Source organism: Pteropus medius, unplaced genomic scaffold (genome assembly GCF_902729225.1).
Source record: "Pteropus medius unplaced genomic scaffold, Ma_sr-lr_union100, whole genome shotgun sequence".
Lineage (NCBI taxonomy): Eukaryota > Metazoa > Chordata > Mammalia > Chiroptera > Pteropodidae > Pteropus > Pteropus medius.
This window is the reverse complement of record NW_024356249.1, coordinates 3,234,296-3,246,911: the sequence shown is the minus strand read 5'-3', so window position 1 is coordinate 3,246,911 and position 12,616 is coordinate 3,234,296. Positions and strand designations below refer to the sequence as shown.

At 41.4% G+C, this 12,616-nt stretch overlaps 1 protein-coding gene across 3 annotated transcripts in view; it reads right to left on the bottom strand.

Annotated features, from left to right (window-relative positions):
- Nucleotides 1–12,616, bottom strand: part of SVOPL (SVOP like) — a 56,301-nt gene that overhangs the window by 40,722 nt on the left and 2,963 nt on the right. For all 3 annotated transcript variants that reach the window (XM_039860739.1, XM_039860740.1, XM_039860738.1), the window contains exons 2-4: nucleotides 5,432–5,547; nucleotides 5,163–5,254; nucleotides 4,268–4,366 (exon numbers count right to left, since the gene is read on the bottom strand). In XM_039860739.1, the coding sequence (XP_039716673.1) occupies nucleotides 4,268–4,366; nucleotides 5,163–5,254; nucleotides 5,432–5,513 (273 nt within the window). In that variant the 5' untranslated portion in view covers nucleotides 5,514–5,547. The remainder of the gene's footprint in view (nucleotides 1–4,267; nucleotides 4,367–5,162; nucleotides 5,255–5,431; nucleotides 5,548–12,616) is intronic.

Below are 12,616 nucleotides of genomic sequence, written 5' to 3'. Positions count from 1 at the left end.
ACACAAACCTAGAGGGCAGAGCCTACTACGCGCCCAGGCTGTATGGCGTGGTCTACTGCTCCCAGGCGACAAGCCTGCGCGGCACTTTCCCAAACAACGCGAGATTAAATCAAGCACGAGGGAGTGTGATGCAATCGAGAGACGCGGTAAACCCGCGACCTACAAGGTTGCTGCCAGCACACCACGCAGACCGTCATCCGGCAAAGTTCCTTTTAATAAATAGAAAGAATACTCTCTAAAATAACGATAAGTAGTATACATAGTACATGCATAAACCAGTAACAGTCGTGTGTCACCATTATCAAGTATTACGTGCTGCACACAGCCATATGTGCTGTGCTTTTATGCGGCTGGTGGCACAGTAGGTTTGTTGACACCAGCGTCACCACAAACACGCGAGGAACACGTTACACAACGTCGTGAGGACTGTGAAGTCACTGGGCAGCTGGAAGTTTTCAGCTCCTTTATAGTCTTATGGGACCGCTCTCATTGGTCCAAAATGTCGTTAGGAGGCACATGGCTATCGTGGAACCCCAAATGACCAAACTCCTTCCCAAAAGGGGAGGACGAACTAATATTTTTTTCTTTTTTACCGGCTTATGTAAAAGGAAACAATAGACAAACTACCAAGGGCAAAATACTTTTGTTTTCTTGAGATGCTGTGCTGTGTTAATAGACCAAATTGTAACTGGATTAAAATCAGCTGTTAATAAAAGTGAAGGAAATAAGATTAAATTTAAATTGTACTCTGTTCTCTCCCATAAATGGCAAATTCTTTGTGTTTTCTTTCCATTCAATGTTTTAAAAAAATGACTTTCCTACGGTTCACTTATTTACTATTCAGCTTGCCTGGAAAATAAGCCATGATTTAAAGCTTATGTGAACCTTAAAACTTGTGAATTCTGTAATCTTGTTTGGAAGATTGAATAGACACACCCCACTTCCTACTTCCTCTTCTCCCTCCCTTTGGAGAGTCTGCTCTTTTTCACAGGTACTTTTTTTCCTTAGTGCAAAAATGACCCTTCTTAGAAGTATTTAAGGTCTTACTCCCCAGCATATGTCATCAATTTGGATCAAATAAACTCTTATAAAAATTTTAAAAAAATGACCCTGCCGTTTCTGATGTGCATGCACACAAAGTTTTGTTTCTTCAGCACTAACTCTCTTAGTCTTACAATGTGTGGGATGCAATTTGCCCACAGCCCTTCAGTTTACTCAGTTAACACCTGCTTGGGCCAGGCTGTCCAGAAGGTGGAGCTGTAGCTGGGGGTCAGGAAGCCTGGGAGACGCTTAAAATGTCACCTCTTTGCTCTTCCACCTGGGCGTCTCCTGGTAGCGAGGTTGTGGCCAGTGAGCTCAGGGATGGGACTCACAGCCAGAATGAGGATGACAGAGACTAAAAGTGAGGAACTTGGAGCAGGAAACAGTCACACCTGGGTGAGTCTAAGTACCTAGAGAAGAATCTTCTGAGCTGTGACCCACCTCACAAGGAAGCCATGTTACTGCGGACACCGAGGAGCCTCTTTTGGTGTCATTGGAACTACATAAATGCAGCCAATAAAATGTCAGCTATAAGCACAGAAACTGTACCATGTGATGTAATTTCCTGGCAGTGACAGATGCCACATTCTCAAGAATGAAGACGTGCACGCTTGCAAACCAACCGGGTGTGCCCCACTTACAATTACACATCACACTACAGCATTCACCCTAGCAGCACAAGGATCGACAGGAATGCTTTTCTAAATTGCAACTGTATTTTGTACCTAGAAGAAAACAAAAAACCAGCTGAGTCACTTAATTACAAGCCCAAGTAAGAGCTTTGGTTATTTTTATTTATATTCTCTCTCTTACCTAAAAGTATTAGAGCTTTTTAAAAAACAAAACATAACAAAACAAAACAGAAAAAAGAACAAGTGCAACTATTATAATAGAGGAATTTTAAAGAGGGAAATGGAGCTAGAGAATAAGGGCGATGAAGGGGAGGATGATACGTGACCCCAAAATATGCCACTTTGGCATGTGGATTATTTTGAGCTGAAGGCCATCAAGACCAAGCGGTCTCCAAACAAAACAAAATAAAACACATCTTTTACCTCTCCCTTAACTACCTAAAAGAATTCAGATGTGGGGGCTGGCTCAGAGAGCACTATTACCAGAGATAAGTTTTATTTCACTTTCCTCTCTGTATGGCAAGGCGAGCCTCTAATTATCAAACATCTGTTCTTCTTAGCCTTCTCCCCTGTGAAGGCCAGGCCCCTCGCCCACCCCTTAGCTCAAGATGGTATGTATTTAAGCCTCAAATGCTCGACTTGTCCTTGGGTCTCATATTCTTATGGGGCTCCTGTATGTGCAAAATTAAATGTTTTCCTCCTGTTAATCGGATTTACGTTAACTGGATTATTAGACGAGCTGAAGAACGTGGAAAGGTAGAATAAAACGTTTTCCACCCCTCAGCAGATTTGTACATTTGCTGCTGCGATTGAACATTAAACTGGGCTACAAATTTCCTGGCCTCTAAGACACAAAAAGAAACACAGCTGGGCACATAACATACGTCCCCTGAGAGAACTCAGGTCACCTCCCTGAGCGAGGGGGAGCTTTTCCTGGGACCTAACACAGATGACACAGAAAATATTAGTTCACCTTTCCCTTTTGGGAAGGAGTTGGGTAATTTTTGATTCCATGTGCCTCATAACGACATTTTGGACCCATGAGAGTGGTCCCACGAGACTATGATGGAACTGAAAAATTCCATTTGTCCAGCGACTTCACAGTCCTCATAACGCTGTGGAACGTGGTCAAGGCAGTGAGTGAGAGGCAGGGACACCTCTCGCCTGCAGCCTCCCGCAGCGCGGGCTCCTGTCCACAAACCCCAGAAGGCTGGGGGTCGAGGGGAAATGTCCAGCGTTCTCCACCAGATTCAGACCACAACTCCCACGCTCTTACAGGGTCTTCCCCACCTCCCTTCAATGCCGCCTTCTCCACCTGACTCTGTCGCGCTCTACCGTCACCATGCCTGCCCCCCAGACACTCCCCTCTTTCGGTAAGGATGTTGACACCTGGCTCACAGTGCTCCCTATTAAGTCCCACCTCCGTGAAAACCAGCTCCGACACCCACGTACAGCAACGCTCCAAGCCTCACCTGCTCCAAGCATCTTTGACTTCCGTGGCCGACGCAACCACCGTCACCTGCTACATGCTTTCACCTCCACAAACTCTGCCTCTCCACCGCCACCACAGCCCCCCATTAACCCTCCCTCCAACCTCATCTCCTCGGGGTTCTTGGAAAACTGGGCATGTCTCTCTTTAAACCCCTTCAATGGCTCTCCATTGCCTACAGTGTGGCTTCCAACATTTTTATGCATGACGAGCCTCTTATAAGATTTTTTTAAAAAGATTTAACAGAGCTCTGCATGATAGAAAATGTACATTAAAATTCATTTGATGAGAAATACATAATGGCTATGATGTCAATAGTGCATCTACGTAAAATTTTTTGTTATACAAAATGGTAATTTGAAAATCTGTCACATGTATTTGTGTGAACTGTTCTGCTTGGAGGCTTGCGCGCTTTGGCCCAAGGTGGGCACAGTGGCCACTGTGGCCTACAGACGGGGGTCTGTGCACAGACTCCAAGATGCTTCCGGCCCCCGCCTGTCTCTGCAACCTTGACTGTTCCCCCTTCCTCGCTCTCTAGTTAAGTGACATGGAAGTGCTTCTACTCCCTGCAACACACACGCACACACATGCACACAGAGTCTGCTAGCAATCACCTGGACTTCATTAATAACTTTGGAAAGAATGAGAGGTAATATCAGTAATCCTGCTTTGCAGCAAAATTTGGTGTGCAATTTATAAGGTTATTCATAATGGTCTCTGAGAAAAGTTGAATGTGTAACAAACAATTCAATGAGTGATTTGGTGATTGGTTAGGTCACTGGTTCAATTTAGTAGCCTCTTAGTGATCTGAACTAATAGTTAATAGTTAAACCATAACTAACCCAGGGCATAATAGTTACTTTCTCTGATTTGCACTTATTTCTTTGGATCTTTTGCTAGGAGCTGGAAAATAAGCAATTCAAGGCTCTCCAAGGGAAGAGAAAAAGAGGAAAAAAGCCTCAAATGCCAGTTCAGGCCTGCAAACCCATGAGCTGTGGAGGCCAGCAACACCAAGTGGTGAGGTTTCCTCCGGCTCTCAGCCCTGTGGGATGGGGGAGGGGAGCAGAAGCCCTGAGTCCTCAGTTGGCTCATTTGCAGCACTCACCGTGGTCACTAATGCCACCTGCCAGTTCTCCAGCTGCCATTCACAGCGGATGACTGGAGACACAACCGCTATTAACATGATCTCCATGGCCTCAGCAACCTTAAAAAGGAGAGAAAACACCGTGTGTAAGTGCTAGCTTGTCCTCACTTCTTCCCTGTTTATCATCCACCTGTTTATCATCCATCGAGTACACTAACCTCTTCCTTCCCCTCCATTTAGGAAGCACCTGTTGTATACCCAGTCAGCACTGCTAGTTGGATAAAGCAGCATAGTAGAACTTTGGCACTTATTGATGTAACATTTATCACTTGAACATTTTGAAATGGTCCCCAGGCTTATGACACATTCACTTGTGATGCTGGGGATCACTATGCATCTCAGTATGGGGTTCTGAACAGATTCTCACCCCACATACAAAAGCAGGAAACAGCAGTGGTTTCCAAGAACATCCCATTGTGTGTAAAAGCCCCTGGGACTGAGCTGTCACTCTTCTTTCTTTCTTTCGATGGTAAATAACAAACCTTCATCGGGGCCCTTAAAGGATCTGGAAATTTGTAATTACAGGTGAACCAGGTGGTTCTTACACACAAAATGCTTGAGAACCCACGTCTAGTTTTACTTAGAATAATACCAGAGTTTTCTCCTCTCTTCTCAGTAGCTTAATTTAAACCATTTTTTAAATGGGTACTGAATCTCCGGAACATGGAACATAGACATTCATTTGCTCATAACCGAACACCTGCCAAAGGTAGATGAAAATTATTTCACTGGATTCCCGCTCCCTTTGCGACCCCACCCCGCATGGACAGCCCAGAGCTGGAGACGAGAGGGAGACTCTGCGTGTACAGCAATGAATTCGCTTTGGAGACTCAAATGATCTCCAAGGAGCACTCACCCCGGTGCTGCCCATGATCAGAAACAGGGCGATGTGGAAACGTCCGAATCCGATGGTCTCTACGGCATCTTCCACGGTGAATGTCTTTTGCTCTAACGAGGAAAGACACAGTGAAAGGAACAGAATCTGTGGGAAGGGAATCTGTGTGGATCATGGCTCGCTCTGAAGGATGTTGGAAAACCAATTCGTTATTATGAAAACTAGTAAACATGGGGTAGGGGCAAAATTAAGCAGCGACTTGAGGGCTGGAGACTTCTAGATCATCTCACCTTTCAGCTGTGGCTCTGGGGACCCCTGGCTCAACTTCCGAAGGCTAATGATGGTGACCGGCTCCGTCTGCTTGCTGGCCATCTTCAAAATGGTTCAAATTTTCCACATGACATCCCTGATGGAAGCGAAGGAGGGAAGAAAAAAAATATATTTGAGTGCATATTCTCCTTTAATCTTCAAAGATAAACTGTGAAGTAAGAATTATAATTTATCACCATTTTACATATGAAGAATCTGAAACATGACTCTTTAAATGGCTAAATGAGACAACTGGGCCCCAGTGGCTAGTAAACCACCCTAAGTAGGAGGCCAGGTGAGCTCTTGACAATCTGACCAATAGTATCCTTTGACTGAGAGTGAAGATGGGCTTTGCTACAGAGAAATAACCACAATAGCTGGCCCTTACATCTCCATAGATCCTACGCTTTACGGTGTAACCATATGTTCCAGTGTGCTCATATATTATTTTCATTTACTACTGACAGAAATCCATGAAACACTCCTTTTTATCTCTTCTTTTTTTATACTTAACCCTAAAAAGGATTCTTAACACCAAAAAGCAAAAGAAAAAACAAAGAAAGCCAAGTATCAAGTTAGTAAAATTTTTTTTCAAATGACTATAAGACACAGTAATTTAACTATATGTCCCTAGTGAGATAAACAGAAACCCTAATCTGTTTTCAGTAATTACACTGTTAGTAATAATATTGGTATCATTATTTTGATACTAGTACATGTTGTAGGATAAAGCAAATAATTATGTTAATATTAGAAACCAAGATTTTTAGTGTAAGGAAAAAAAAGATAAAAATCAAAGAAGTTCCATAAAAATCTTATAATCCTAATTTTGGGTTGGAAATGTCAATATGAATTCATTATATATCTTATATAATAAAAATAACGATTTTAAAGAATTGAAATACATCAGAGGTATCAAAATCCACTGTTTAAAATATTGCTAAAATGAATATCTCATTGACCATCATTGGAGAATACTAATAAACCAATTCACTATCCTGAAAACTAGTCAACATTTTGCTTCTTACACAAATTGTATTTTAGGGTAACCAAACAGTTGGTAACAGAAAATTATTCTTTAATTTCAGCTAACACATGCAGAATGAAAAATGGAATTAAATTGTCATGATTTTGAATCTCTAATGAAATAATGGATCTAGGAAGTGATCATCAATGGCTGACAAACTATTAGGTGAATGGCTTTACTTAGAGATAGAAAAGATTGATAACATCTGAAAAATCCTCATGCTACTGAGAATGATGATCAGATATTCTGTGGCTCCTGATAAGATGCAATAGGAAGTATACAACATCACCTGTGATGTATTCTCATAAAAAAAAATTGAACTTGAACTGATTAAGCCTCTAACCCCACCTACCAGTTTATACAAGGGATGAAGAAACATGTTAAATATGCGAGCAATAAGAAAAATCCAGAATGTGGAAGTTCTATAGCATAAACAGCTCACCTTCTTCAACAAGCAAATGGCAAGAAAAAAAAAAAGAGAGAGAGAGAGAGAAAGAGAACCTACAGACGAAAAGAAAATAGACAAATCAACCAAATAAATGAGTTGATCTTGTTTGGATCCTCTTTCAAACAAACCAACTGTGAAAATAGCAACAATAACTAAGAGAATGAAATGGAAGAAAGATGATCAAAAATAAGGAAAATGTAAGAAAGTTTGGAAGCTTGATGATGTTAAGAAATTACTGATGACATCATTAGGTGTGACACTGATTTCATGGCTATGGTAGAAGAAAGAATCCTTATATTTCAGAGATAGATACTGAAATATTTACAGATGAAATATGTCTGGGATTCACTTAAGAATAATTTTCTCGTAGGGTGGGAATCGGGTATATAAGAAGGAGATGGGCATATAGATGAAAAAGAATGGCCGGGTGTTGAAAGTTACTGAAGGAGGATGGTGGGTACATGGACCCATTTACTATCCTCTGCTTTTGAAGTCGTGTAACACTTTTCAAAATAAATAGTTCAAAACATGAGGTTCTGAGAATCTGAAATAACTCTTCCAATATCAGATCCCTAGTGAGTAGCAGAGTCAGAACTCAAACAAAGATCCTTCCCCGAGCCATAAACACAGCCACAGAGCAGCTGGACAGCAGCACGTCAAGGTCATTAACGTTTGCCCAGTGCCAGCTCTGCACCTTGTGTTGCATGGGCCCCTGTGGATACTTTGAAGAGGCGTCTGTCATGTTCCTTGCCCTAAGGAGTTCTTTTATCTAGTTGGGGACACCAATGATACACATAGAAACAACTACACTGCAATGTAGATATTATCTGTTTTCTTACAACACCGTCACAGAGACACAGATATTCCCAGATGACAGATAGATCAAGAACGCTCAGAAGTAAGTCCATGAAATCCCTTTTCCCAAGAGGCACCATGGAAAATATAAAAGGTTGTTATTTTCGGAGTGAAAAAAGTAAAAATAATTGGTCTCCCAGCCCGTCTGGGAGCCTGAAAGTCATGAAGACAGACTGCCCCGGAATTTCTGCTGTGCCTTTTCCAATACTGCCCAAACATCCTTTGGAGGGGTATTCTTTATCTGGTAACTTTTATAATAGTTAGCAGCATCATCACTTTTTGATTATAAAAGGACATCAGTACACATTAAAAATTGGCTCTATCATGTTTCTAGATGGGAAAATGAACTTTTAAGAGATTTACCACACCCAAAAATGAAAACAAGACCATTCAGTGAGAATTAAATGGTGGCAGTAGTCACACAACCCTGTGACTAAACTAAAAGTCACTGAATTATACACTTTATAATGTACAAAAAAATAGTGAATTTTACTTTATGTAAATTACATCAATTTTTTTTTTCCCTAAAAAAATAGCAATGCAAATCACGGCAGCAGACTTAAAAACCCAAAGTGACTCTGGCCATTTATGGTGCTGGAGAAAAAAACAATTTAGTTGGGTGGGAAAATATATTTTTTTAAATCTCAATAAGTTCATCTTAAATTCGGTTACAACTAAAATGCTTAACAATAAGTTCGATCTTCACTCAGCACAATCTCTTCTACCAGTCACATTTTGTGACTCATAACAATCTAAACATGTTTTACAATTTTAACAATCTCCAGTAAGTCTCCTTGTTTTTCTGTATTGAGTGACAAGAAAAGAAACCCAGGAAATCCGCCACTATTGAGCAGAACGAGTTTTAATTTGATGTGTGTTTTAACCCAATTAGATCGCTCTATGGGTCATAAGTATCTTACATACTTCTTCTATCAGCCAACATAAGTGATTTATCACAGAAGGCCTGGTAAACATTGTTATTTCCAAGACAACTGCTTCACAGTTCTCTTGAATTATCGCTGATCCCATAAAGGGAGCTTCACAGTTTTGATTTCATATTTTTCTTCATTGAAGAAGAGACTCATATTATTGTCTGTCCATAATATGAAGAAAATGAAAATGTGGCATAGTTTTTGGCGACTGACGAAATAAAGGAAGAGAATTCCTTTTGGTCATCACATTGGACTTCTACAGAAATAAATGTAATCTGCATATGACGCTTGGTCCTTGAGTGAGAAATATTTGCATGGTCATAAAAAAAATTAAAGGGCGGTTTATTCATTTTCAGGTTTAGAGTCAACATTGGAGTCAAATACACAGACTTGTTTGTGGTTTCAGAACTGAATGAAAATATTAACACCCTTGAAAATGAGACCGTAAAACTGTACCTGACAAAGATGAGGGGTGGGAGTCAGCAAGAAAAACGGAGGGATGAATAGGCATCCCACCGAAAGGATCAGTATGAGAACTGAAGCTGTAAGTATACTGCTTAGAATTACAAAAATAACTATGGGAATGACTAAGTAAGAAAAGGGCACTAACTATATAATAACCCTCATGTAAAACAAAACTACCTATCTCAAAACACATTTTATGTTGCACAAAGACACATGAAATTTCAGTGACAGTGGCTGCCTATGGGGCACAGGAATGAGAGCCCGAAATGTGGGTCAAAGGGAATGAACAGAAACGTGTACAAACGCGTGTGTAAGAGACAGAAGGTGTGCCGTGCCAGGCACCAACTGTGCTCATGTTGTGCACAGCCAGCTTCCACGGCTTGGAGGCCGACCGCACACATCTCTTTCCAACTCCGTATTCAATCACCTCGTATCGGTAATTTACAATAATCAGCCTCGGTGGGAGTAGTCGCCCATGGAAATCTGCAAACACTACAAATCTGGGCACGCTTTTTTCCCCGCTGGAGCCTGTTATTAAACGTTTACTGGCACACCACTGCCCCAAAGCCCATATGCTTCCTTCCTTACCAGTAATTCTCAGACTCCAAAGGAGGTGGTGTGGAGTGACATGGGTGGCTTGAAAATTTTTACCAGGTGATTCTGACATGATGATTCCTACCTGGTCTCCACCCCCAAAACAGGTATCCTGTGCCTTTTAAATACTGGCATACCTTGGTTCATGGTGCTCCACGGAGGCCCTGTTTTTCACAAACTGAAGGCAAGACCCTCCACCAGTAAAAAGGTAACAACTCGCTTTATTACAATTATTAAATTATCACTTCGGGGGTCTGGAACTAGACTTCCAGTATCTCAGAGGTGTGCCTACAGCCTGCGGCAACCGGATGACGTATCCGAAGCTTTAAAAACTAGTTTCTGCTCAACTAGTTAATTCCAGTTCTAGGCGTTTGACCTATGGAAATATCTCAAATATGGAAAACACTTTCCATATTTATCCAGAAGTCTATGTGAACAGTGACTAATTGGAAACGAAAACCCCGCAGATTTGGAAGGAAACAGCAAAGGGGGCGTGACATGATGGACCGCACGAAAGGATACGTTTAGTGGCTGATAAATCTGTGAAATTATGTTTAACCTAACTTGTTACCATGTCTTCAGATTAAAGCAAGTTACCAATTTCCTCTACCAGACTTGCAAAAACCTCAGAGCTCTATGATACTCAGTGTAATTGGCGGACGTGTCCATTGCTGCCTTTCCAAGGGCCATTAGACAACAGATGAAAGGAAGTTGACTAAGCAGTTTCACTCCTAGGATTCATCCTAGTGAGGAAGTCAAAGAGTGGGCAATGATACAGGTATAAGAAAGAGTACCACACTTATTTTAACAACAAAAGAACTGGGTACAACCTAAAGGCACGCCAGTAGAGAAGTGGCTACACAAATTATAAGACATTCCTGTAACGGAATACTACTTAAAAGCTTTTAAAGGAAGGCTAGTGTTGAACTGTATTTCCCAATATATAAGTACATAATGCATATGTATACATAATGTGTATGCACATAGTTAATGATTCCAATTTATAAATTTTCATTTAAATACATACCAACGCAGAGATTTCAGGAGAGATGTTGTCCAAAACAGTGTTTTATCTTTCAACAAATATCTGTGAAAGATATATGCGTCTACGACATCAGACAATAGAATGTAATGGGGAAGGGTCCCTGCCCCCACCGAACTTACAGTCTAACGGGGAATAAAGGCATCTAGGGAGGGACGCTGTGGTCCCAGGGTTGGGCAGGGGCTGCTCCAGCAACATAAGGGGGACCCCTACTCTAATGAGTCCCAAGACCTGGGGAGCCTTCCACATGCAAGTCTAAACTGAGGCCTGAGGGACAAGCAGGACTTGGCCAAGAGAAAAAGGGTGAAGAATTACCTGTGGCAGGGAGAATTTGGGTTTTTTTTTTCTCTTTCTTTCACATTGTTTGAGTTTTTAGAAAGGCTGGTCCTTTTAACCACGAAATGTTTTTGGAAAAACAAACCAGCATGCAGTTGACATGTTGCTCTCTGTGCTTACTAGGCCATTGCCCTAAGCAGGCCTGTGACAGGTGCACCCCCCTCTGCCCCCATCACTGACCATGACCTATCGGGTCAGGGTTAGACACCTGACTTGAAAACAATGGAATAATTGACTGGCCAGAAGTCCGCAAGGTGGCCTGGCACAAGACCACGTGACAGTGGTGGTCACATGACACTGTGCAACTAAATGCCACTGAACTGTTCACTTTAAAATTGTTACAATGGTAAATTTTATGTTATGTGGATTTTAACCACAATTTCAAAAATTAGAAGAATAAGAAAAACCATGTCCAAATATGTATGTAAATATTATATACATACACACACACACACACATATATATGAACAAGAAAACTGGGTATAATCTAAATGTGTACCAGAAGTGGCTAAAAAATTATAATATATTCCTATAACAGAATATAATTTAAAAGCTCTTAAGTAAAAGGCTATTTAGTATTGAACAGTCTCTTCCAATATGTATGTATATAATACATACATTTATATACACACAGCGTGTAGTAGACGTAAACCACAAATTATGAGAAAAAAATTAAGATCTTAATAAATTAGTGGGCAAATTATATGGGTAGGCAATTCACAAGACGATATATAAATTGTAAACAAAACTGGAAATTTGTTCGTCTTCTATAATAACTGACAAAAAACAGTAATAAAAAACCCTTAGGTATCATTTTATACCCACCAAATTAACAACATGGGAAGGAAAGAAGGAAAAAAGGACCGAGGGAGGGAAGAAGGGAAGGAGGGAAGGATAATGGAGAGAAGGAAGGAAGAAGGGAAGGGAAGAAAGGGAGGGAGGGAGGGGGAGAGAAAGGAAGGAAGTCACTAGCCCTGGTGACATTGAGACTGAACTGCTTCCTTTCTTCTATCTCCATTTCTTCATCCGAAAATAAAAACGGTGCGAGCTGCCTGTGGGAGGAATCGCTTGCTGCCTTCCCGATCCAAAGCCTCCCTTGTACCTTGTTGATCGGGTGGCCACTGAGATGCAGGTGGAGGATGCTGGAGGTGGGGGGTGCTTCTGAGAAAGCCCTTTTTGCCCCTTCCCTTCATCCTCCTGCCTCTTCCCGGATCATGGACACATGGCGGCTGGCGCTTCAGCGGGCATCTCGGCGTCTCGGATTGTGATACAAATGTGAAGATGGAAAGATGGAAACGTTTGGCTGTCTGGCAGAACATAAGCTAGAAAGAGGCTAGGACCTGAAGACGTGTAGCTCCCTTGCAGTCCTGGACTGCTGACCTCCAGATGTCCTTTACGTGGGAAAAAAAATAAAGCTCTCTTCTTGTTTAAGACACTGTTGTTTCTGGTCTGTTACTTACTTACAGT